The 24,769-nt window shown below is 39.2% G+C and overlaps 1 protein-coding gene across 12 annotated transcripts in view; it reads right to left on the reverse strand.

Annotated features, from left to right (window-relative positions):
- ZMIZ1 (zinc finger MIZ-type containing 1) overlaps window positions 1-24,769 on the reverse strand; it is a 1,075,801-nt gene that overhangs the window by 442,814 nt on the left and 608,218 nt on the right. For 11 of the 12 annotated variants that reach the window (XM_029609503.1, XM_029609504.1, XM_029609506.1 and 8 more), the window contains one exon: window positions 13,402-13,512. In XM_029609503.1, the coding sequence (XP_029465363.1) occupies window positions 13,402-13,461 (60 nt within the window). In that variant the 5' untranslated portion in view covers window positions 13,462-13,512. Of the gene's footprint in view, window positions 1-13,401; window positions 13,513-21,474; window positions 21,499-24,769 lie in introns of those variants that run through there. The other variant, XM_029609505.1, reaches the window with a different exon arrangement.

Consider the following 24,769-nt stretch of genomic DNA (forward strand, 5'->3'; position numbering starts at 1 on the left):
AATAATAATAATAATAATTCGGAGTCTTCTCCACTTTGAGTTTTATCCTGATTTTAACTTGTCTCATCCTCACTTCGTTTGAGTCCAGTCTTCATTTGAGTCTCGTCTGAGTCTTTCATCAACATTGTCTGACTCCTGTCTTCATCAGCATCAGAGTCTTCAACTTCGGTTCCTGTCCACCCTTGCTTCCTGTCTGGCCTGCTGCCTTTGCCATTACCCAGCGGCAGGTCCAAAAGGGCTTGGAGTGGTCGGAGGACTACTCAAGAGGCCAACCTTGTGTGGTTAGTCTCACTGAGGCTGTGCAGGTTGGCAGGGGCTTCGTCTTGCTCCATTCCCAGACATGGCCGCAAGGGCACACACATCTCATCTCGCAATGGGGAGGCAACCCCTAGGGCTCCCTTCCATCACATTGCAACAGCAGATAGAGAAGATGAAAGAGGAGGTATCCTGATCCCTAAACCAGCAACTCTCCTCCTGCTCCTACCACTCCTGTCCTGAAGAGAACAGAAGGGAAGGGGTGAAGTTGAAGTAAACAGAGAAAGCCAGAATGATTTCTTAAATCAAACCAAAGATGATTTTGATATAATAGAATGATGTCCCTTTTAGAAGAAATGTACCTTTATACAAAGGTTCTTGCATCTCCATATGTAGCCAATCATACACCAGCTACAAAGACTTGGATATGATTTGGGAAGTTTGCAACTGCTTGTGTCTCATAACTGACAGAGGGGGAATTCATTTCAATTCATAGGAGCCTTTATTTGTGTTAATTCAACCCCTTTCTGTGTAGGTTTACATATGCCCAATGTATGTGCACATATTTTTGTATGTAATAAACAGCATTATAAACTGCTAATGGTATCTCACTGTTGAAGAAAATGGGCACAATATATACTGTGGCTACTTAATAGCATAGTAAAGGACTCGATGATATTTGTTGTAATGGGCAAATCAGTCTGCGTAGCAAGGTACTGAGTGCAACAACTACCGCTCCTTGCAAGTTGCCACTTTGTCTTCTCTTAAGGGTTGTATCAGCCATTCCATGAAGGATATGCCCCTTTCTTTGGTAAATAATTGAACGTAAGGGGAAAATCCTCTCTCTACCAAGGGTTTCATTCCTGGTGTATTTATGAATTTGTGATTAATAATTGGATCAGGGTACAGAATTATAATTGTATCTTTGATGTAAGTCTAGCAGTTTCATGACAGTTTTGCATACCCAACTGATTTGAAATGTAATACCTCTAGTGCACACGAATCTGTAAAGTAATTCTCTGACTTTAAATTGCAAAATGCATTGAAAATTAAATGCTTGGCTTTATTCCCAAGTCTGAATGTACATGTAATACAGACCAAGACCTTGTAAGTGATACTCTCCTAGAATTCTTGGTAGAGCAAAGTTATGTGATATCATCAGTCCTTTCATAGGATTGGTGGGCAGTCTTTATGAGTGAAAATGTCACATAGTGCTATGCATCACCTAAGCAGGCATAGCATATGTGCTGCTGTAAGCAAACTATCTGCATATAAATATGTTATATTTTACTGTTTTATGATAGTTTATGTATCTTTAATATATATATGTTTTACTGTAATGCACATAGAACAATATGGAAATTGCAGATTATAAAATTGATTTAAGTAGATAAAGTTATAGTTTCACTGTTTTATATTTTATGTATCTTATCTCTGTTTTATTATGGATGTTTTACTGTAAACCGCATTGAATATGGAAATTGCAGAATATAAGATGGGTTTAAATAAATGTTATATTTTACTGTTTGATGATGTTTTATTGATCTTATTTTTGTTTTACTATGAATGTTTTGACTAATCTATGTTAAAGAATATAGAAATTTTGGAATATAAGATTTAATTAAGTAAATTAATTATCATCATAAGTTCATGTATTCAGAAAGAACTGGACTTTATTTCTCAAGAAACACCTATCTCAATAGAAAACAAATGTGCAATTTTAACAATTAAATTTGTAACTGTCTTGATAAATTGTTGATTTTCATGCTCTCTGTAGGGGAGTGGGGTTTGTGTTTTTATATTTGGCTGTTCTGTATGTGCTATTACGAAGGGAAGGTGTTAGGACTTGTATTATTGCTTAGATTTGGGTACTTGCCAGGTGCTTGTGACTTGGATTGGCCACTGTTAGAAACAGGATACTGGGCTCGATGGACCCCTTGGTCTGAGCCAGTATGGCAGTTCTTATGCTTACAACCCGGTATGCGTAAGGAACCAATACATGCTGGCATTTGTTTTGTATTTTATTCTAATAAAAAGTTTAAAGACTAAATTGTTCACTTTTGTACTTAGTAAATTTCTTATTTGTTAATAGTTTAAATACTGTGTAAAACAAACCAAATGAATGGTTTTCACTAAATATTTTCTTTTTTTTACACAGTCAGAAGTGTGAACACTTATGCAAAATTTGCCACATAATTGCTAGAGGATTTTGATAAATCTTCCACAAAATTTGCTAACTCATGTCACAGAATCTTGAAAAATCTGCCACGGGAAAGTGGGGACACTGTCTTTGATTATCATAGTTCTCTGGTCCCTTCTGAGTTTTACCTAAGTTTTTGTTACTAGGGGTATTGAGGCATATGCATACAAAACCCCTATCCCTACAAAAAATGGAGCGGATATCTGCCCTCTGATCTGCTCCTGTTCAGGACTGTGGCAAACCAATCCATCTTGGTGTGTCCCACAATAGGAAATAGGCTATGTCAGTATTTGTATGATACTGCTTTCTGAAAAAGTGTTTTTTCCAAAACTAATGGTAGAGATGCTATAAGAGACATCTTGATGCTTGATTTAATATCCCCAGTTGTCACTGTGAAGATATTTTCAAATTTATTATGTCTGTAGTCCGAGAGGATTTTATTTAATGTGGTTTGCACAAGTTATAAAATGCACAGTCTAATGATGTACTTTGAGTGAGATGTTGAATTTCATAAAATCCTGAGACTTATAAAAACTTTTGTCTTGAAAGTCTTATGAAAAGACCATAAGTAACAAATGATAGTCCACTAAAAATATATTAGAAAAAGAGGATCACTCCTTTAGATCCCCATTTTTATTGTTAGAACTTTGCGATACTACCCCGACATTCATTTCTTGGTGGGGTATTTTTGTGGCTCTCTTTTTGAGTTACCTGGGTCAATTATTCTCAAGTCTGATGGTGTTACAAATTACATACTTAACATTTTTTCCCTGTTGGATCAAATGTCCTCAGCTTTAGTAGTTCATGAGTGGAATGAAGTTACTGACTTGTCATTTTACATTGACTCAGCACACTATGCATAAAGGGCCAGATTTTCAAAAGCATTTACTCGAGCAAAACTGGTTTTTGCTCGAGTAAATACACTTTACTCAAGTAAGTGGGATTTTCAAAATTGCTACAATATATGCCATTGAATTGTCCATAGGATTTACTCAAGTAAGTGCACTTTACTCGAGTAAATAGCTTTTGAAAATTGCTACGATAGTATGTCACATTTACATGCGTAACTCCTTTGAAAATTACCCCCAAAAGATTTATTTGCACTGAATTGCAAAGTGCCATCTTGATCAAATACAGTCAACATAAATGGATTCCTTGTGGAATTTGGATTTATAAGGAACATCTCTAGAACAGGGATATCAAATTCTGGTCCTCAAACTGGTCAGGTTTTAATATCCCTAATGAATATGCATAAGATAGCTGTGAATACAATTGAAGCAGTATGCATGTAAACCTCTCTCTCATTCGTATTCATTATGGATATTGTGAAAACAAGAATTTTGTAGGCCTTGAAGAATTCAATTGAACATCCCTGGACTTTCCATTGAGCTTTGACGCTCAATGGAAAACCTTCTTAAACAAATGCTCCCTCAATTCATTGCTTCTAATTATCAATACAGCAAAGGTATGCAGGAATGTAATTAGAACAATGTTGGAAAAATCCTTAGCAATAATGAAAAAGAATTCATTGATAGAACTGAGCATCAAACAAATCAATGTGCTTAAGAGAAATGGGGATCTCATTAAATCTGAGATTAAATGTGGTACATTACAAAAATGTAAAAAAGATGCAGAATGCTATACCAAATGAATGGGCCATCATTGAACCAATACTATAAACAAAAACAAAATGTTATTTTTGATACTCAGACAGATGCATTCTCAAGTTAAGCTGATGACCTGCTAGATGATCATTAGTTGCTTTATTTTTATTCCTGAATGTGGTTCAACCTCAACTTAGAAGGATAGAAGGGTGATTACATTCAACAAATCCAGCTGTTATTACCAGTCATAAATCTTATACAGAAAGAGCTACTGTCTGAAAAGCTCTCATTTGTTAGCTAGGGATTTATCCTTTGTACCCATGACCTGACATGACCCTTTTGGATTTCAAACTGATTTTTGTTTTCTTCATATACACAACTAAAGCCCTTTTGTTCTGAAATTGCAGTTAACTGGTTACCACCATATCAAGATGATTCTCACATTTGGATCTTTAGTGAACTGGTGTTATAATATGTCTCTATGATTGACTCTCAACCTCAAAAAGCATTCTTGTGCCTATCTAGAGTATAGCATGTTACCCTGGGAGAAGTATAGTGATTGCTCACAAGTTATAAAATGGGGGAATTAATTGGGAGCAATCATGATTGAGTTTCAATTAGACTACAATTACAGAGCTCTATAAACAACGGAACAACTCAAAATATTATATATGATTAAATTAGCGGTATATATGATAGTCTCTTAAAAGCTATATAGGAAAAAAAGTAATCCTTAAGTTCCCTGTTTACATAGATAGAACTTTGTAGTAATGCTCCTATGACTTTCTTTGTCTTTGGAAGATTTTGTTTGTAATGTTCTGGTCTAGGATACATTGCTGGAGGTCCATAGGACAACTAGGTCTGTCTGCCAAGATATTGTCCTTCCTTGTCAAGAATGTCTCTTGGGATCACTCAGTAAGAAATGGCTCAATTCATAAACAGTTATTAGCCAGTTAGACTTGGGAAAGCCAGCGCTTATCCCAGGGAGTGAGATACAAGAAACAGATCAACTACTGGGGATCTGCAATGTAGTTGTGACCCAGACTGACCACTGTCATAGACAGAATGTTGGTCTTGATGGACCTTGGCCTGACCCAATATGGCACTTCTTATATTTTTATGTTCCTTGGACTCCAAATCCTTTATATAATTAGGAACTAAGAAACATTAAAATGGAACACAGTTGGAAACCGAGGGCACCAATGGGCCCAATCTTGGGTTGGATTTTACTATGACCAAGGTCAAGGAAATAAATGGCTCGATTTCTTGGAATTTAGCCACTACTACAAACTACAGAATGCCTGGATTTGACAATGGCATGGTGAACTGAGAATGTCAATGCTGGAACACTTACCACCAACTGAGATATATCAGCTCATGGGTTGTTGCCACATCCATTAGAGTTGTTGGACTCAATGCTCAAACACTGTACCATTTGACAATGACATTTGTTTGTTATTTGCAGATTTAAATTTTGTATTATATTTTGTAATATTGTAAGCTTGGTCCTCTCTCTGCAATACTGCATTTTTATTTACTTAAAAATGTTTACACCACCTATCCAATTACTAAGTGGTTTACAAAAAAACACACTCATAATTAATAAGTCATATAGCTACAACAATTAAACAAATAAAAATTAAATATAAAATGATAAAAAATAAACAAATCAAAACTTTAAAAATCATAAGATTATTTGTATTTATTAAAATTTCTTGATCACTCATACACAAGCCCTGAGAGTTTTATAAAATAAAACATACATAAAATTGCCATCAAATGCTCAACAAAAACAAGAACATTAAAACTCATGAATAAAAAAACAACAGAAAAATCTTCAAAAGCTGGGATCTTAAGTAGAAGTTCAATCACAACATTATGCAAAAGATACACTCATCAAAAACAACTTTAGCAATGTTTTAAAAGTTCTAGTACATTCCATTACTCAACGCAATAAGCACATTATTTCACAAAGCAGGTGCAGCAACCGAGAATGCACAGTCTCTTGTTGCCAATAGTTGTGCCGATCTTATTGTCAGCACCTTAAGGAGACCCCTTTCTTGAGATCTTAAAATCCTGGTGGGCTGTTATATTTGCTCTAACAGCTCTACGATTCCTTCCTTTATAGTGCCAGATAACCATAACTTCCCAATTTTGCCACAAGCAAAAAATCTAGTGGTATGGTTAGATCAGAAGTTATCTTTTAATTATCATATTAAAACTGTTGTCAAAAGTGTTTTTCTCAAACTCAGAGTTTTATGTGGCCTGAAGAATGTAATAGAGCCTGATGATTTTAGACATGTGGTTCAAGCACCAGTATTGCCTACTTTGGATACTGCAATGCCATCTATCTTGGACTTCCAGATTCTGTACTAAAGCCTCTTCAATTGCTCTTAAATTATACTGTTCGTTTCATCAGTGACAATAAATGCATGGATCACATCACACCAGCTCTATCAGTTTCACTGTTTACCAGCTCGTTTCAGAGTTCAGTCAAAAATACTTCTCCTAACTCACAAACGTCTTGCCATCTCTTCATTACTATGGGCACAATTTCTGCTACCGTTATACCAGCCCACCAGGAATTTCAGATCTCAAGATTATAACATCATAAGATAGCATAACATGCATAAAAGGAAATAAAATAATAAAGTAAATAGAATCAAAAGAAACCCTTGATTACCATTCCACTGCTATATTAATGTAATTAACAGCCTCGTCTTCTTTAGTTACCTTTTCAACTCTTTTGCTGCATACATATGTGGGAACAAACCATTTCCAATAAGTGTGGTATGTTTTGTATCTGCCTTGTGCTTCAGGAAAGGTGGGATATTAAATAGTAAAATAAATATAGTTAATCATGGTATTGGCCTTGCAGGAGACTATATATCCCTAATGGCCCTTTCAAAGGCTTCAGGTACTTCCTGAAGCATCAGGATTGTATAGCTTCAGCTTGGGGGACTGCACTAATCTGTAGGCACATCCACTTTGGATTGTATGAAATCCCATCTATTCTGGACTCTCAAAGTAAAGAGTCAAGGAGTTCTACCTTTGTGTCAAAGCCTCTACTTAAGACTTGATGCCTTTGGATCTAGCCACAAGTCTTTTGGAGAGACAGATTTCGTTCAACTCTTGGGCCTATTCTTGGAGCAAGAAACCAAAAGGGCTGAAGAACATATCTAGCCTGGCTTGGCCAGCAGAACAATCATTGTTGGATTCCCATGTCATGTATTCAACTTTTGAGGCCAAATGTAAAAGTTAAATATAATGATTACAAAGAAAGAATGCAAACCTAAAAACATATGGACATATCTTATATACCTTAATACATATATATTTATATATACATCTTAAAATTTATAGTTTTTATATTTAGAACGATTTGTTTATTTATGGTTTTAAGGCATCATAGAAGGATGTCTAATTTATATATCCCTGATGATGGCAGTTGAGCCAAAACATGGCCATGTCAGGTCTTTGAATATATTGTATCTATCTTTATATGTATTTTTCTGTGTATTTAAAGTCCTTTCATTGCACTATTAAATTGAAATTTAGTATAATAATTTTTTACATGCCATTTTATTTTATTCTTTACACATTTATATTTTCTTTATTTATTTATTTATTTATTTATTTCGAATTTTTCTATACCGACATTCTTGAACAAAGATATCAAATCATATCGGTTTACAATTGAACATAACTGTCGCGGCTATGGCGTTACATCGAACATAGAACATTGAGCAATAAACAATAAACATAGAACAGGTCAACAGTTCAACAATAATATATAGTGAAATGCTTCATCATAGAGTAACATAATATATATAAATAGGGGAACAACAACTGGGGCGACTGTATGCGTAATATCAAAATACGTTTAATGAAGTGTCATTATGCAGCTGCATAGTGGATAAGGCGTGGTGATAGCATAGGGCATAAGGTAGCTATGAGAGTAAGACTGAGTGGTGGAGGGAAGGAGGAGTATGTAGGCTGGAAGGGAGTGAGGCATTAGAACAAGATTAACGGGATATGATGTGGGAGTAATGGGTGATCAAGTCTCCTAAGATCCTTAAGGGTCGGGTGACTCCTTAAAGAGTATGGTACGGAAGAGATGGGTGCTCAAAATATATATATATATATATATATATATATATTTATATATATATTTATATATATATATATATATATATAAATGGGTACATTTATATATATTTACTCTCCATATTTTAGTGTACATTATTTAATTTGGATTTTATCAAGTATTTATTATATAATATTTTCAATATAAGTTTTTTTTTTTCGTTTGCCTCTCTCTCCGTTCATGAGTTCTTTAGGGCCACCTGCTTGGAACAGGAGGATTTATGTTCACTAGTAAGAAGACCATAGAGACTGTGTCCTTTCAGGACCAAACTGCTGTAGGTGACATCCAGGTGCAAGTTTCAGAGCCACCACCATCATGGTCCTTCCCCAAAGGGAAATGTAGCATATTTTGTGATTGTCAGAGATAGACATCTTTTGTTTAAACGAGACAGAATTTGAAGCTGCTGGCCTGCTTTTCTGACATGGTAAGAAAAACAATCAACATGAAATCAAAAAAGGGGAAAAAAAATCTTTCCTCAGAGAAAAGAAAAATGACTGGAAGCTTGCCTGACAACCTGTTTCCACTGAAAAATCAGGAGGCAGGAAAGTTGATTTAATTATCAAAGAAGAAAGAAAACTGGAATGGCTGGGGGAAAAAAAATCTGACTAGGGGACTAAGAGGGTAAAATAATAAAATTTCAGGCTGAGGCCAGTACAATAAGTAGCACGAAAGCAAAAGAAAATCTGCAAAGCCTAATGGATCATGTCAAACTGGTCCAGCAGAAAAGCAGAAACTAAGAGCAGTTGTGGAGCTGTCTTAGCACATGTGTAGTAAAGACTTGTTTTTACCAGAAAGATCTGGAAATTTCTTTCTGCTTGGTGACACGTGCTGTCACATGATCCACTTGTGAGACATATTGAATCTATTTCTGTTCAGAAAAAAATGTAACTCAAAAACAACTCCATGGAACAACTGAATAAGAATCATAATATCCAATCAACCAAAATTAAATTCTAATACCAGTTGACGGATTAATATCCTCTCTTCACATGTAAGTATAATATTTCTCCGATATCAGTATGCAAGATGGTACAATACAGGAGGCTGCATTATAAGACTAGTGAGAAGCCAAAATTATTCTGAAGAATTTGAAAGTGTTTAGATCTGTAAATTAGAGAGGCACTTCAAATAAAGTGAACCTCCTCTCACAGTTTTAGTGGTGGAAGAACCTAGGGCCGATGCAATAAAGGCACGTAGAAAGCGGGTGCTGAACAGTCAGCGCCCGCTCTCTTAACGCGAGCATGGCGCCCCAAAGGGGGGCGCTGTGCAATATTTAAATTAGGGGATCGTGTTAGCAAGGATGCGCTAGGGTCGGAACTCAAACGGTTTTTGTGACCGCCGTACAGCAGTAAGGGAAACCGACGCTGATAAACCAACGCAGAGTTTATCTGCATCGGTTTCCCTTACTGCCGTACGACAATCACAAAAACAGACGCCAGCAAGTGTCCAGCACAGATGGCCAGACGGGTGGGGGGTATGCGCTCACGCTGCAGCAGCAGCACCTGATCACCCCCCCCCCTCACTCGGGAAGAAGAGGCGGAGAGAGGGACTGAACTCTCCTCCTGCAGTGCCCCAGCGCATCGGGACTGGAGGAAGTTACTGCCAGGGAAGGCCCGGCTTGAGATGACTTCAGGCTGCGGCTGGGGGAGGAAGCCTGCTATATCCCCAGGTAAGGCGCTGCCGCTTGCTCAGGTTCGCTCCTTCCCTGCTCCCGCTTGACTGCTGTCAGCTTTGCGACAAGTTGTTTCCCGTTTCGGCGACTGAATGTAACTTTCTGCAAGAGCTTAGAGGCGGACAGCCATGAAAACAGACGCTGATAAACTTGGCGTCGGTTTTTGTGATGGGCCCGATCTTCCATTTTTTTTTTCTTTTATTTCTTTACTTTTTATTCTTTTTTTGACGTGCACAGCTATTAACACCTGTTCCTGGCAGGCGTTAACAGATGACAGTTACATGTGCATCGGAAACACACATTTTTCTTTTTGCATTGGGAGTGAATGTCTAATAGCCTCATTCACATGCATTTGCATGTGAAGAGCGCTATTGTATTCACTCCGTGTTAGACGCACATTGAATAGGTGCTAATCTCCTTATTGCATTAGGAGATTGATTAGCACCTATTCTACCCGCGTCCAGCTGTACGTTAACGGTGCACTCGGCTTAGCGCACCGTATTGCATCGGCCTCCTACTGATTAAAGTAGCAGACTAAGAACCAGGAAAGCCAGGATTGAAATCCTGCTGACACTTCTTTTAACCTTGGGCAAGTGATGTTACTCTCTATTGCCTAAGGTACACACATAAAGGTGAATTTTAAAAGCTTGGTGTGTGCCAAAATCGGAAGAAAAGTGCACAAGTTGGGCCGGTGCATGCCAAACAGATTTTAAAAGCCGCCTGAATCCACGCATACTTACCGCTATGCATACAAATGAAATTTTTTTTTAAAAAGGGCGGGGAGTGGGTGGGACTTGGGCGGTCCTGGATTTTAACTCAAAATTAGAACGCACAGGCGCGTGCCAGAGTCCCCTACCACATAACTTTACTTCTGCTATGGATGTCATGCAAGTTCTAAACTAAAGATAAATAGACAGAACGGCAGGATTTTAAGGGTTGGGGCTAACAGGAGAGAAGGGAGGCTATTAAACTAGGGGGGTTTGAAAATCCTATTCCTTACCTGGGCAAACTGGGAATGAACTGGTGAACCTGGCAATGGCGTCCCCTCACTTACACGATAGAAGCAGAATTTGCGTGCATAGGCTCGTGTCCGCTTAAAATTGTGTGCGCACTGTCAAGCTATCTTATAACATGCATGCATATACACACGTGTGTAATAAAATGGCCACATCCCTGGGTGTGGGCCGACTAACATACACACATCTGTTTAAAAGTTACCATCATAGGCCTGGATTTATCAAAATGTGATAAGTATCGCATGCGATAGCTAATATACAGTTTATTGCAATTTGCACTAAATACCTATGCGAAGAGTTAAGTTAGTGCAAATAGTGATAACATTTTCAGACTATGTGATACGTGCCAGACCTGTTGTATTTCCTGGATGCAACCACTGGGGGACCATTGTTAATGGTCCTAGGGGGGAGGGGGGGAGGGAGGGAGGGAGGGAGAGAGAGAGAGAGAGAGAGAGAGAGAGGCCATAATGTCTTCTCCCTAGATAGGTATTTATATCCCTATGGGAGGCCCACCTAGTAACTCGAGGTGAGGGTTAGGTATTAGTGTAGGGGGTTAGGGGCCACTTTGACATTCAACGTGAGACGTAAAAACAGAAAAGTGGTCTCTTGTGAAGATTTGAAGGCCTTCGGAGTCAGGAAACTCTCCCAAAGATGAGATTCGGGAAATGTTCTCTCAACCTAGCTTGATGGACTCTCTACCTGGGTAACAACAAGCTAGGTGGAGAGAACATTGCCCAAATCTCATCTTTGGGTGAGTTTCCTCACTCCGAAGGCCTTCAAATCTTCACAAGAGACCACTGTTCTGTTCGTACGTCTCACGTTGAATGTCAAAGTGGCCCCTAACCCCCTACACTAATACCTAAACCTCACCTCGAGTTACTAGGTGGGCCTCCCATAGGGATATAAATACCTATCTAGGGAGAAGACATTATGGTCGGTCTCTCTCTCTCTCTCTCTCTCTCTCTCTCTCTCTCTCTCTCTCTCTCTCTCTCTCTCTCTCTCTCTCATCTCTCTCTCTCTCTCTCTCTCTCTCTCTCTCTCTCTCTCCCTCCCTCCCTCCCTCCCTCCCTCCCTCCCTCCCTCCCTCCTCTGGGAGCTTCAAATCAACTAAAACAGGCCTTGTAGGATACATCATGAAATGCAATAAAACCTTACTGTCCCATAACACAAGCTATCACACAGCTTAACACTACTGAAAAAAGGTGTAGTTAAAATCAGCATTAAGTCTGTGCAATAGCACTTCACAGACAGGCAAACACAGCCCACTCCCCACCCCTAACTCCTCCTGTTTTTCAAATTTGCATCGCACCATACGATATGGTGCTTTCGCATGCGGTAAGGGCCTATCGCATGCATTAACAGGGCTTTTCACATGCGATAAGCCCTTAACGCATGCGAAAATGCCTTAGTGCATTTTGATGAATGACCCCCATAGATTGGAAGCCCTCTGGGAAGAGGGTTATATCTACAGTACCTGAAAGTAATCATCTTGGAAGTGTATGATTAGTAAAAAAAGAAACCACAAAAAAAAATAAAAAACCAGGCAGAATATAAACCAAATTAAATTCTAAGTTCTCTGAAAAACTAATTTCTTCATGCTCACCTCTTGCTCCCAAGGACAACAGTGTACAAATCATCCTTGGCATAATTTATTTTTGAAGGGGACAGCCAGCAGTTGTCTGCTCCTTTAGGCTTCCAATTCAACTGGAATAGAGTCTGCAGCTTTTTTTTTCCAACTAGCCAAGGATTTTACCCCAACTCACCTAGACCATGACATTGTAGTGACATTCCACAGCTGGAAGCCATGCAAAACTGGGATTTCCACTTCCAGGGGCTGTGAATATTGCCTCTGCAGCATTCCCAGCTCTGACCAGCCTGGGCGTGAAAGAATTCTACTCAAATTCTATGCACCAGTTTGGTCCACCATTTTATCTTTTAATTTCTTCATGCAATCTGCCTTTAGGACATCATATTCATCAGCATTAAAACAGGCAATAAGATATAGCATCATCATATGTGTTCCCTGTACTGAACAGGCCTTGCAGGTGGCATTGCAATGCAGGCACAGCGCAACTACATGCAAGCACTGGGGGACAGGGGACAGAGAGCACAGCGTGGCTCTGCTCTGCTAGCTGCAGTGCCAGGGCTGCACACATGTGCAGATAGAATGGTGTCCCACACAGATGGCCCGATAAACAGACGTGTCCTAGACAGAAGGTGTTTTTCTTCTTTATAGAAAAGAATGCCTAAAAAATGAATAACTGCACAAAGTAGAACCAGAGAAAACCCAAATCTGATCATCTGAATATTTCAAATGAATGTCAATTGCCCTCATTTTTCATACAATTTTACTTCCTCTTTACGCTAAATTCACACTTGATTATGGTGTTCATTTTGGATAAGTAACTATTTCACACAAAAAACCAAAACTCACTTAATACTATTTTAAAGTCTTGACAGTATGGCACTCACAGGGACACACGTGAATGATTGAAAACCAAACATACCTGTTTTATGCACTGTAGTCGGTCATTAGTTTGCTGAATATGCCTGTCCATAGAATTCATTTTGAGTGTGTCCTCTTAGCTTCTACATGAAAGCCATTAAAGTTTCTCAACCTGAAAGATAAAACAGAAAAGGTCATGGACCATGTTCTGAACACTCAGCGCAATGAAGTACCAGAGATACTATAAACAGTGTTTAAAAAAAAAAAAAAGATATTTGTACTTCCTGGTGATGTTTTTTTAATGGGATTTAGAAGAAGAGCAGTGGATATTTACAACCTCTGTATTTTAAATGCGTCAATGGCATTCCTAAGTCACATGACATCTAGCCAGGTGAAGGGTACTCCATTGGGAGCTTTTGTTAGGCCTCCAACAAAGCTTCCTTTCACACAAAGAACTGCACCATATGCTGCCCAATGTAAAGGCAGAGGCTGCCTGACACATTCTTGAAGCATTCTGGACTTTAGAAACATGGCAGTAAAAGCATCTTAAAAAATTCAGGTGAATTTGCAGCCTAAATATGGAGGACTAACTAATGGTCAGAGCAGGTGGCTACGAGCCAGGAAATCCAGGGTTCAAATCCCACTGCCACTCCTCGTGACCTTGGGCAAGTCAACTTTACCCAGCCTCAGCTCAGGTACAAACTTAGTGCCTGATTCACTAAGGGTTTTTCCCATAGACACAAAATGGGAGAAAAGCTTTAATGAATCTGGCCCTTAGATTGCAAGCCCTCTGGGGATAGGAAAAGATCTACAATTACTGAATGTAATCCACTTTGAAATGCCGAAAAGCAGAATATAAATAAACAAACAAAAAAAAAAATAGTGTCCAAACATCTTTTTCTGAATTTGCAGAATAGATTCATGCACGTTAAGGGCAGAATTAATCAGGCAGTATCTTGGTTTACATATGCCGTGCCTAATGTTAGCATTTCCAAACTGCTTTTTCCCCCTTAGGCACAGCTTATTGGGATGACCATACTGGGCAATTCAGGACCCTTGACCGGCCTAGAAAGGTAGCTTCTCCCAAAGCCAATATTTCTTGTATGCCTGTAATACACTACTAACCTGCCTCCACTTAAGTCTGATAAACAAGAGAATCAAATCAGGATCTCTTGCCTGCCAGCCACATAAAGAAAGAAAAATAAAATTGCAGAGGATATTGGAAATGCAATATATTTCTGCTTACATCACATTTACAATTTTGTGCACAGCATAATCAATGTTTTGAATTCAGTGTAACACAAAGGCTAAAACTCAGCTCAGATGCATTCAATGTACATAGCCACCAATGGCACCACATCGGGTGGTCTTTTTGTTAGGGAAGAGGTATATAAATATCAGATTTTTCTAAAACCTTGTTCAATTCAACAACTAAGGAATATTTCAGGATTCTTTACAAAAATACAGGTACACATAGAAATAAAAGATATGGCAGAATGAAAATTATTTGGTGCAACAAATGTGCGGCTCTAGTTCTTAGGAAGACCACCTAGAGGCTTAAAGCTTGCACCATCTGCTTGCAGCTCTCTGCAAAGGAGGAGGAGTTGATTTAACAAGAAGAAATGATAGTAAAGCCCTCTGAGGATAGGGAAATACCTATAGTAGCTGAATGTAATCCACTTTGAAGGGTCACAAAAGGCAGAATATACATTTTAAAAACATATAATATGAAAATACAATAAACCAAAAGCACTGTCAAAAGATCCCCTAAGAAGAGAAAACTTTCAGCTGGGGGCCTCTTATCAAAGATATTAAACTTGGGGGCACATTTGGAGGACAACAAAAAGGTTATTTTATTCAATTTAATATACCGCTTTTAATGTACAATAATCTAAGTGGCCATCTAGGATCCTCAATTAGTAGAAATACAAACCAGATTCGTAGCATTAAAGGAGAAGAAGAAAAGAGATTGTGATGTTGGTGTCAGTCTAGTTGGGAGCCAATGACCTGGTTAGAAACAGGGTTCAAGATTGTAGGAACCTTGTAAAGACCACAACATTTTCTTAGGTATTACCTGATTAATGTAAGGGAGAGGAGAGGATGTGTCATTCATATCACTAATTTAAAAACATGGCTCCAAACCTGGTGTAAAGAAGGTTTTGGGTACTCTGGAAGTTGAGATCATACATGCTCCCTCCCTGGCTGTATTCAAATCCAATTTAAACACTCACATTTTTTAAGCCGGTTACAAATCCTAACCACTTCTTTACAATAAATGTGCTTCCCATAGGCCTGTCTGTCATGCATGTTTGCCTCCACTGGACTATAAGTGCCATTGGGCAGGGTCTGCCTCTTATGTGGATCTGTAGGGCTGAACAAGTCTAGTAACAGTATTAATAGTAGTAGCACATGGGATTGTGTTAAAACTATTTTAGGAAGTTAGTTAATGACCCAGAATGTCTCCACCATTGCATACAATGTCCCAGAAGACATTGTATGCAAAGGTGGAATTGATAGTGGACCAAACAAAACAAGCACCATGTGATAGGGTGCCCCCATTTTCCCCTATAAACCTGTGCAGGCACCAGGCTAGATGCCTGGTCCAACTTAAATCCCCTAGAAGGAGAATGCTCTATAGCTGAGCAGGAAGAGCTCTGACGGCAGGGCCAACTAGATTGGAAAACGTTTGTGAGCCTAGCTGGGATCGGGAGGCCCCATTGACTCTAGGAAGAGAAGCTCCTGACCCCCTCTGGGAAGTTTGAGTTGGTAAGAAGACTGCAGTTATTGTGAATTTATTGTTATTTTGCTGTTGAGATAATAAAGTGAAATTGCATAAGAAAAGGCTGAGGTCAGCGTGATTACTGATCCAGCCCACAGACTATTGCTCAGCCATCCTCACCAGGGGCGGCTCAAGGCAATCTGCTGCCTGAGGCGAGGGATGAGATGGCACCCCCCTCTCACCCCTCCCCCCCTCTCCTTTTTCCACACATACCCATACATGCATACACATATATACACTCATTCACTTCTCTCCCTCTTCCATATACATGATACATACACACACCCCCCATCACCCTCTCATACATACACACACACACCAGTCATACACACACCCAACTCAACCCAACCCCACCCACACTCCCTCACCCACCCACCCTCTCATACACACCACAAGCTGCCCTCCCCCCCCCCCCCCAAGCTAGCTGACACACACAAACACATGCATACTCACAAATTGTACCGTTTCTTTTTGTTCAGCCATTGCTGGCTTGGGATCTGGTGGTTGCCCACAGCTTTTTTTTTTTTTTTTTTTTTTAATTTCATTGCTGCCTCCTTTCTCTTTCTTTGGCTGCTGCTGGCTTGGGCTCTGGCAGCAGCCCGCGGTCTCTTTTTTTCTTTTTTGACGATCTGATGTGGCTTCTTTTTCCTTTCTCCACCACCGCCAGCCTGGGCTCTGGTGATGGTGACATGCGCACGCAGCCGCCTTCTTGTTCATTGGCCAGTGGCTGCCGCCAGCTCCAGCAGCAGCCTTTCTTTTTTTTTTTCCCCCTTGGCTGCCAGTGCCCACGCTCTTCTTTTAATTTCTTGGCCGCTGTCGACCTGAGCGCTGGAGGCGTGCCGCTGCCTCCTTTTTTTTTTTTCCTGCTGCTACCGGTCTGGGATTTGGCAGCGGGCTGCGGTTTCCTTTCCCTTTCTTTGGCCGCCACAGACCTAGGCTCTGGAGGCGGCCCGTGGCCTCTTTTGGACGTTGGTAGTCGCTCTTCTCTTTGTCTCCACGCCACCAGCACTGCAGGTTTTTCTGCCTGAATAAAGAGTGAGGTGGCTCTGGCAGGAAGGTTTCAGGGGGCAATTCTGCCTCCTCAAAATCTTGCCACCTGAAGGGGATGCCTCACCCTGCCTCATTATAGAACTGTCCCTGATCCTCAAACACCATAAATGTGGATTAATATAGGTGCATTGCACATAGCTTGCATAAGGATCATTGAGGCCTGAAACTAACATGCTGCTTGGTACTAATGTGGTGAAGATAAGCAGGATATTCTGTTCTTTCTACATTTGTTTTTCTAAGAGATAAGGCTGATGATTTAACCTTTTGGGAGTCAGGCAGTACCAGCTTCTTTAATTGGCCATAGCTTGTGATGCCGTGTGCTTATTACTGATATTCACTTTGATATTATCTTTGCTGCTTATACATTTTTCTACTAAATTTTACCATATTTAGTACATTCAGTTTTGCTTTTATAAGATTTTGTGTGTGTGTGTGTTCTATGATGTAAAATATAACACCACTCAGCCCACCTTTTACAGGGATAGTAAACAACTATTTGCAAGAAGAAAAATGATGTTTGGTGGAAGATTCAGATCATATACAGATAGGCATTTAAACTATAGAAGGTAGTGGTGGGTGGTAGCTGATTGATTTGGCCTGTTACCACCAATAAACAAACAAGGAATATGGAGATCACCACATAAATGATAAGGTGCTCTCTTTGGCACAATATGAGTATTAAGAAGATTATTAGCAATAAACAGAGTTTAAAAGTATACTCAACATACCCTGGGGGTTAGAAATGAGATTCAATCCTATGTAGGTATGCACAAAACAAATCCATCTGGAGACACTGTCCCCATGAGATTCTCAAATGGCTACCCCTGAGCAACAGGGTAGATAAGGGAGTAGGTATGAGGCTATAGTGTAGACAAGTCATGAAGAAATAGCTGAAAGCTATAAGCAGCTGAGCACTCATGTTCATAGCCTAGACAATATAATTACAGATCTTCGAGCCCTAATGGCAGAGGCAGAGCTAGATTTTCTCGCTATTACAGAAACATATTTCAGTGAGCCCCATGCATGGGATATGGCCATACAAGGAAGGACAGAGTTGGCAGAAAAGTATCAATAGTAGCTCTTTATGTAAAAAATATCATCAAAGCAACTGAAATGCAGAAGGCATGGAAAAATGAGACAGTGCAGTAGGTTTTCTTGGTAAGGGGAGATAGCACTTCCATCTGTACTAGTGTAGTCTACAATACCCTGACACAGGTGAAAGAACCTGACAGAGATCTGGCCCAATCCATCTAAAAAGTGGTATTGATAGAGAAGGTATTATGGGTATGAGCTTTTAACCTGGCTTAGATATCTGATTAGCAGAATTAATTAGAAACAGACAGATGCTGGACTCTAAAGAGCTCTTCGCATGAGGAATGGTAATAGATCTAGCATTTACAAAATGAGAAAGAATTTCTAATGCCCAGGCAATTGGCCACCAAAATACGAGTGATAGTATATTTTAATGAAACAGCTACAACAATGAAGAGTTACATAAAAGCAAATGTCCTTGATTTCACAAATACCAATATTCTGTAAAATGGAGAAGTACCATAAGTGACCATTGGAAAGTTGGGAAGATAGAGTTGAAGAAGATAAATGAGGCTCAATTAAAAAAAAAACCCAAAAAGAAATGAGGCTAACTAAAAGAAGCTAAAGAAAGAAAAAAAAATCTTTATATTAAGAAAGCAAATAAATGTAGGAGGAAAAAGAGCCCAATATGGTTTTCAAGATGTGGCTGAAAAAGGGTGAAAAAGTTCACATTCAAAATATACAAGGAATCTCAGGAAATAATATTGGGTAAAACTGAGAGAGAGAAAGTCAAGATAGCAAAAGGCTAGTGAAAAGAAAGATAGCTAAATAAGTCAGATGAAGTGACAAGACTTTCATGTATGTTGTGGAAGGAGGTAAGGCAGAGGTGGGAACTGAGGGGAGAAAATTAAAAAGGTGTAAAGGGGATCAAGGAAAAAGCAGATATGCTAAACAAATACTTCTGTTTTATATTCACTGAAGGGACTGGAGATGGCAAAGGTAAGTAAGGTTGTTTTGAAACTTATTAATCGCCTCACATTGCAGGCTGAGGCGATGCACAAAAAAAAATACATAAAATAGTTGTATACATACATAAAACATAATAAAATGACCTATAATCATAAGTGAAAACAGAAACAAAAAAATTATTTAAAACATCTGCATCATTTACCTGCAAGAAAACAGACAAAAAGATAAAACATTTAAAAGTTCTTTCAAAAGGCCTGTTGCAAGAAAAAAGTGTTAAGACTAGTCTTAAAAGTCTGGCAGTGGGGTAGATACCACAGCATTTACAGAAAACAGACTGTATGGAAATAAATGTGAAAGTAGGCTAAGCCATGGGGACCAGAAGGGATGCACCCTAGAAGCTTAGGAATTTCAGAGAGTTTTTGGCAGGAGGACATATTCAAAAGATCAGTAGAATTGAGAGTTATGTGGGACTGGCGAAGGGCAGAGCATGTCATTCTTTAGAAAAGTGGTAATTATGGAGGAGGTTTGAAATTACTGACTGGTTAATTTGACTCCAGTGATGAAAACATTAATGGATAGTTTTCTGAAAGAAAGAATGGTGAAGTGTCTTAACTCCAGTGGGTTGCAGGATCTGATGAAGCATGTTTTTGTTTTTGTTACCAGAGGAAGTTCATGTCAGACAAACCCAATTGATTTCCTCAATTGGGCAACCAAAGAATGAGACTGAGGGCACCTGCTGGGTGTGACGTACTGGTATTTTTGCAAAGCTTTTGATACTGTCCCACATATAAGCCTCATAAACAGATTTCTAGGGGTTGGACCTAAGGTGGCACACTGAATTAGAAACCTTTTGAGGAAAAGAGAACAGAGCATGAGGGTAAATGGAAATCACTCTGAAGAAAGGAAAATATTTCCAAACTCCCTGAATGGGCAACAGCTACTTAATAGCCATCTAGCAGCTGCAGCTCGCACAGTGAAGGAAAAATATAAAGACCCCTAAATATTTAACTGTTCAGTTTGCTTCAGGACCTACAAAGTTTGATATAGTCACACAATTTATCTCATGATCTCTTTAGGCTTGAATGTTATGCAAATATTTGTCTTCCCATTTAATAGCTACAGATCTGAGATTTGTATATCTGTTAACCAGATTACGCAAGGGTTAAAGGGCTAGTTGGCTGGGTTGGCCAAATGGTCCTTATCTGCCATTTACTATGCTACATTAGCATATTACCACAGATATAATTCCTAAGTTTGTATGATGTTTCCCAAATTATTATGATAAACATTTCAATGGAACTGGAAAATTTCTCCAGAATAGTAGCTCAAACTAGAAAGGCCCCTAAAAGCTTCCAGCTCCTCTAATGCCCTGACCTACCAAAAACTTGAAACTGTAAAAATACCTTGACCAATAGCTTCTTTAACCAATAGGGATTTTTTTTCCCATACTACTAGTTATAAAGATACTAGTCATTACTATTAATTTAAAAGTAGGTTTGAACTAAGAACATAAGAAATTGCCATGCTGGGTCAGACCAAGGGTCCATCATGCCCAACATCCTGTTTCCAACAGAGGCCAAATCAGGCCACAAGAAACTGGCAGTTACCCAAACACTAAGAAGATCCCATGATACTGATGCAATTAATAGCAGTGGCTATTCCATAAGTAGACTTGATTAATAGCCGTTAATGGACTTCTCCTCCAAGACCTTATCCAAACCTTTTTTGAACTCAGCTACACTAACTGCACTAACCACATCCTCTGGCAACAAATTCCAGAGCCTTATTGTGTGTTGTGTGGTCATAAGCCATATAACCCAATATGAGGTTCTCTTAGCCAATCAAAAAGCAAATGATTCCAAGGCTAATTTAGTTCATCAATTTTCCTTTTCTGTTGCTATATTGCAGAGCTTACTTAATCATCAACCTTACTATCTCACTCTCTGTGCATATGATATATATACACACCCACACACAAACTTATATCACAGAGCATTACTCCAAAGAAGAAGTTTTTATATCAATATCAAAAACATCTAATACAACTCCAACAAATATAGAATTCAAATGTGCTTTAGGAATATGTTGTTAAGTGCTGTTGACAGGTACCTCAACTCATAGTAAGCACTTAAAACACAGGCTTGTATAAACAGTGTGTGCGTTTGTATTGTGGTTCAGGTGCTGGTACCATACATGACAAGTATGGTACCAGCACCTGAATCACAATGTAAACACATACACACAATGTTTACAAGACTATGCAATATTATAGGATAAAAAGTACCTCCTGATGAAGTTAATTACCTTATATTATACCATCTCTAAAAACCAGCAATCACCATCCTGGAAAAGGGAATTTATACTCTAGAAATCCAAATGCATCACTGTCACACAATGAAAAATTCCAGAACACAACATTCCATGTGCCCAATGCATAGTCAGTCAGATTCCTGTACTGAACTGATATTGCTCTTTCCTGGCTCCTGTTAGATTACATTCCAGAAAACAAATCCCTTGCTAGAAGCTGAATGAGGTCTTATAACATACAAGCACAGAAAGGTTTAATAAAAAGCACTCTATCTAACAAAAAAATAAATAAAAAACTAGGACTACGCAAAGCAGTGTGATTTATTTCAGGTGCAAGTATTACTACTGAAGTATGTCATCAATCAGTGGCAGATCTAGGTCTTCTGCTCTTCTGAGCTCCTACCAGTGTGACTTTTTCAGCAAGAGTATCTCTATGTATATACACATGCATACATATATACATATCCATCTAGAAATATGTAGGGATCTTTGTTTTCAGTTATTTCATTTTTCCAGAAAAATTCAGTATCAAAATCACACACACACACAAAAAAAAAAAAAAAGGATTAGGGGAAATGTAAATGTTATAGTCGGTCAAAATTTGTCCAGTATAGTACTATAAGCACAGGTGGGCAAAATATAGCAAGTGGGATAACCCACCGGTAAGAAAGTGAACCACTATGCCACCAGTTCTAAGCTTGTAAAATAATTATGTGAGCCTGTCCATTTATTTCAAAGAAGAGAGATCGAGAGCAATAAGGCTTTTATTAGTCAGCACACTTAAAGACATGGAAATTAGTTCATAATAAGAGCGCACCGAACATTTTAAAGGCATAAAAAAAACAAAGTAAAAAATGGCATCCTGCTTACTTCATTTAAATACAATTAAAATGGTGTAGCACACTTTTAGTGGTGGTGAGCTTTGTCCACCTCCACTTGTACTACTATACCGGACACATTTTGACTGACTATAACATTTATATTGCCCCCAATCCTTTTTTTTTGGGGGGGATTTTGGTTTGTAAGTTGGGGATTGTTCCAGAGGCAGATTTTGTTATATAGTGAACACAAATTTAACGTTATAACAAAAGTCAGTGGAAGAGGCTAACTGAAGGGTCAAGCACTCCGAGTAATGTCAGACACTGCAACGACAGAGGCTTGCATCAATCGCCAGGAAGGGGACATGTATCTCCTTACTGGGGAATTACTTGACACACCAACAGTTAGCAAGCGTCGCAGGGAATAGTCCAGCTCTTGGAATGGATGGACGTACATCTTCAGGAAATCTCTGCCTCCCACCTGGCATGAAAAAACAACGTAAGAACCAATTTCAGCAGACAGAGTCTGGATCCAGGAGAATGGGAATTGTTGGACGAAGCAGTCCAGCTCATAGGGACCTAATTCTTCGTGTAGGTCCGTCTCGATTTTATCTTTCGGTGTGGTCCTCAAAAGGGCTCGGTTGCTGAAGCATGGAATGTCCACTGCTGTGATTTCCACCTTGCTCGAGCACAAAAGTTTTTCTCCTCTTTAGATTACATTCAGGTTTGGAGAGTATTTGAGGCTTGGTGTGAGGAATGAGGTGGGCTTCCTAGTTTGGTTAAGATCCTGCTTATTTTGGAATTCTCACAGGATGGATCGCTTAAGGGCTTGGCCCTTAAATTCTTGCAGCTGCAGGTGATAAGCTCTTGCCTGTTTTCAAGGGTCAGGTGAATGGTGGAGTCCCTTGTCGGCCCATCCAGATCTGGCCAGATTTTGTAAGGGGTGAGGCTTCTTCGTCCTCCCTTGCAGTTGCCAGTGCCCTCATGGAGCCTTAATCTGGTTCTAGAATTTTGGCAAATTCCACTTTTTGGCTACTGCATAGCCTCTCCTTGGGGTCAAAGTCTTGAAGACAGTGTTTCTCATGGTGAATTGTTCCACATGTCAGGTCCAAGCCGCGGGCTCCTTCTTGCCAGGAATCGTTCCTGAGGATGTCTCCAGGGACAGTCCAGCTTCCCACTGTTCCTTCCTTTTTTGCTGAGTGGCCTTGGATTTTCATTTGAACCAATTAATTTCCCTGCCAATGCTGGACAGGGAGAGAGATGTAAATGAATATCATCTGTTGTGGACCTTGGAAGTCAAGAGGCATCTGATGCAGTATTGGAGGTTATTAAAACTTCTCAGGAAGGCTGACCACCTATTTGTTCTCCACAGTGGAGGTAAACAGGGGGAGTCAGCCTAGCAGGCTGTTAGCTTGTTGGGTTAAGGAGGTTATCACAAACACATATATGGATGCTGATTATCTATTGCCTAAAGAGGTTAGGGCTCATTCCACTAGAACTCAGGCAGTGTCATGGGCAGAACTTTGATTGTTGTCTCCCATTGAGATCTACCGAGCTGCGACATGCTTCTCCTTACACACTTTTTCCAGATATTATCGCCTGGATGTACAGGCCCAGGAGGACGTTAGCCTCTGTGTATGCGTTGTTGGTTGGTCTGTAGCTAACCTCCTGTCCTGTTCGGGATTAGCTTTGGTACATCCCACTAGTCGTGGATTAACCTGTCTTGATGCTGAGAAATGAAAAATTACTACTTACCTGATAATTTCCTTTTCTCTCATGAAGACAAGTTAATCCACCTTCCCACCCTTGGCTGCCAGTTTGTGGTTCTAAGGTGCTCCTGAGTGGCTGTATGTCCGGGGATAACTGGTGTCAGTTTTAATCCCTAGATTAGTGATATTATTCTTTTTGTTTGAGCTCAGTGTTTTCTGTTGACTAAGTACTTGAGTAACTGTCTGTTAAAAAGTTATAATTAAGTGTTGTTAGTTTGTGCATAGTTGGCTTTAGTAGAGAATACTGGCCGGTGATGTCAGTGCCTGGGTGTATATACCGTGACATCAGCTTTGCTCCGTGTCTCCATCTGCTTAGCCTCTTCCACTGATTTTTGTCTGTCTGTTCTGAAGAAAAACAAAACAAAACAAAAAAACCTTCCTCATTTTCTCACTGATATTTTGTTATAACATTGAATTTCCTATAAAAACTAAAATAAATTTAAAACAAAGGTCCCTACATATATGGCATTAGCAAGAAACAGAAATTTTATTTTTAATTCTAGAACGCTTAATATTCTTGTAAAAAGTATTAAGAAGAAAATGGGCAATTTTCTTAATCTAACAATTTATAGGAACTAGGATGTGGTTATGGCAGTTAGTGTAACTGGGTTTAAAAAAGGTTTGGATAAGAGAAGTCAATAAACTGCTATTAATCAATAAGGGATAGCAGCTTGTGATCTATCTAATGTTTGGATACTTGCCAGG

Source organism: Rhinatrema bivittatum, chromosome 7 (assembly GCF_901001135.1).
Source record: "Rhinatrema bivittatum chromosome 7, aRhiBiv1.1, whole genome shotgun sequence".
Lineage (NCBI taxonomy): Eukaryota > Metazoa > Chordata > Amphibia > Gymnophiona > Rhinatrematidae > Rhinatrema > Rhinatrema bivittatum.